The 2,500-nt window shown below is 54.4% G+C and overlaps 1 protein-coding gene across 2 annotated transcripts in view; it reads right to left on the bottom strand.

Moving 5' to 3' along the window:
* ikbke (inhibitor of nuclear factor kappa B kinase subunit epsilon) overlaps window positions 1-2,500 on the bottom strand; it is a 16,207-nt gene that overhangs the window by 2,556 nt on the left and 11,151 nt on the right. For both annotated transcript variants that reach the window (XM_084441178.1, XM_084441179.1), the window contains 4 exons: window positions 2,300-2,412; window positions 1,508-1,584; window positions 1,291-1,330; window positions 197-298 (listed from right to left, as the gene is read on the bottom strand). In XM_084441178.1, coding sequence (XP_084297304.1) covers window positions 197-298; window positions 1,291-1,330; window positions 1,508-1,584; window positions 2,300-2,412 — 332 coding nt within the window. The remainder of the gene's footprint in view (window positions 1-196; window positions 299-1,290; window positions 1,331-1,507; window positions 1,585-2,299; window positions 2,413-2,500) is intronic.

Here is a 2,500-nt window from a genome sequence, read left to right as displayed (position 1 = left end):
CGTGTGTGTGTGTGTGTGTGTGTGTGTGCGTGCGTGTGTGTGTGTGCGTGCGTGTGTGTGTGTGTGCGTGCGTGTGTGTATGTGTGTGTGTATGTGTGTGTGCGTGTGTGTGTGCGTGTGTGTGTGTGTGTGTGTGTGTGTGCGTGTGTGTGTGTGTGTGTGTGTGTGTGCGTGCGTGTGTGTGTGTGCTCCGTACCCATTCCACGCTGTGGCAGAAGCCAGCAGGTCTCTGTATCTCTGCAGACAGTCCTCTCTGTACAGAGCCTTCATGCGTTTGATGTGTTTACACAGCTGAATCCTGGGAGAGAGGAGGAGGAGCCTATCACAGCTGGAGGGCTCACCCTCGCCAGACCCTCCAGTATGACAGCAGTCAGTAACAGGGAGGACACAGGACTAACAGGGAGGACATAGGACTAACATGGAGGACATAGGGCTGACAAGGAGGACACAAGACTAAGGAGGGACATAGGACTAACAGGGAGGACACAGGACTAACAGGGAGGACATAGGGCTGACAGGGAGGACATAGGACTAACAGGGAGGACATAGGACTAACAGGGGGGACACAGGTCTAACAGGGGGGACATAGGACTAACAGGGGGACATTTGACTAACAGGGAGGACACAGGACTAACAGGGAGGACATAGGACTAACAGGGGGGACATAGGACTAACAGGGAGGACATAGGACTAACAGGGGGGACATAAGACTAACAGGGAGGACACAGGACTAACAGGGAGGACAGAGGACTAACAGGGAGGACATAGGACTAACAGGGGGGACATAGGACTAACAGGGGGGACACAGGACTAACAGGGAGGACATAGAACTAACAGGGAGGACATAGGACTAACAGGGGGGACATAAGACTAACAGGGAGGACACAGGACTAACAGGGAGGACATAGGACTAACAGGGAGGACACAGGACTAACAGGGAGGACACAGGACTAACAGGGAGGACACATGACTAACAGGGAGGACATAGGACTAAAAAGGAGGACATAGGACTAACAGGGAGGACACAAGACTAAGGGAGGACATAGGACTAACAGGGAGGACATAGGACTAACAGGGAGGACATAGGACTAACAGGGAGGACATAGGACTAACAGGGAGGACACAGGACTAACAGGGAGGACATAGGACTAACAGGGAGGACACAGGACTAACAGGGAGGACACAGGACTAACAGGGGGGACATAAGACTAACAGGGAGGACACAGGACTAACAGGGGGGACATAAGACTAACAGGGAGGACACAGGACTAACAGGGAGGACACACTCACTTCTCAAACTTGTGGATCTGCTCATCATTGTATTCAAGCTCTGTGACAAAAAAGTATGTTATATAAGCATGCACACACACTATAGTGACTGACAAATCTGTGCAAATAAATACACACACACACACACACAGACACACACACGCTTGCACGCACACACACACACACACACACACACACACACACACACACACACACACACACACACACACATACGTACTGCCAGCGAGTCTCTCCTTGCGGTACTGCTGGTGGATCGGCACGATCTTCTCCAGTAGCATCTCCATCTTCTGCCGGCTGGTGGGGACAGAGGTCAGGGGTCAGGGGTCAGGGACGGGCTTCATGTGAGGGGATTCCACCCTCCCCCTCCCCCTCAGAACCAGACACACTACCGACCCCCGCACCCTCACACCCTAACCCTAACCCGACCCCCGCACCCTAACACCCTAACCCGACCCCCGCACCCTAACCCGACCCCCGCACCCTAACCCTAACCCTAACCCGACCCCCGCGCCCTCACACCCTAACCCTAACCCGACCCCCGCACCCTCAGAACAACTCTTATCCTGCGTTCTAGTTCCTTCGAGGGCTGGGATGTTCCTGACCTGACGAGCCAGATGGTTTACTTTGCTTCGCAGAACCATCTGGGAACTCCCCCTTCCAGAAAGTATTTGGAAAAGAGCAGGTGATTGGATGAGCCATCTGTCTATCACCGTCTATCACGTGCTAACTTCAACCACTCCTCGCTGTCATCACACCTAAACCCACCCAGCATAGCCGTTTGTATTTCAAATTCCTCAGAACCAACGCTGATTGGCACAAACGGATCTCTATGGAGAGTATCCAGACTCCGCTATCGCGTGGGGCCTAACAACGCCCCGTAGCTGTGGTCAAATCCCCTGTAACCAACTGCCTCTCGTGGTCAATTGCTTAATTCTAACAGAGCTCCAGGCTCGAGCTTTGTCCAGTCCTGGGGTCCGGGGTTCCCGGCGGTCCCCCCCCTGTCCCTCACCTCTTGTCGCCGGCCAGACTCTCTGAATGTTTGGCCAGTTCCACGTTCAGGTGCTCCAACCGGCTCTGGAACTCCCTGACCCCGGCTGCGTACACCGGCAGGTGCTCCTGGATCTACGGTGGAGGGGCGCGACCGGGAAACAGAGTCATCATAGGAACACCTGCTCCTTAAACCCCTCCTGTGTGGGGAGGGCTGGAGATC

This window comes from Borostomias antarcticus, assembly GCF_949987555.1.
Source record: "Borostomias antarcticus genome assembly, chromosome: 7".
NCBI lineage: Eukaryota > Metazoa > Chordata > Actinopteri > Stomiiformes > Stomiidae > Borostomias > Borostomias antarcticus.
This window is presented reverse-complemented; position numbering and strand designations above follow the sequence as displayed.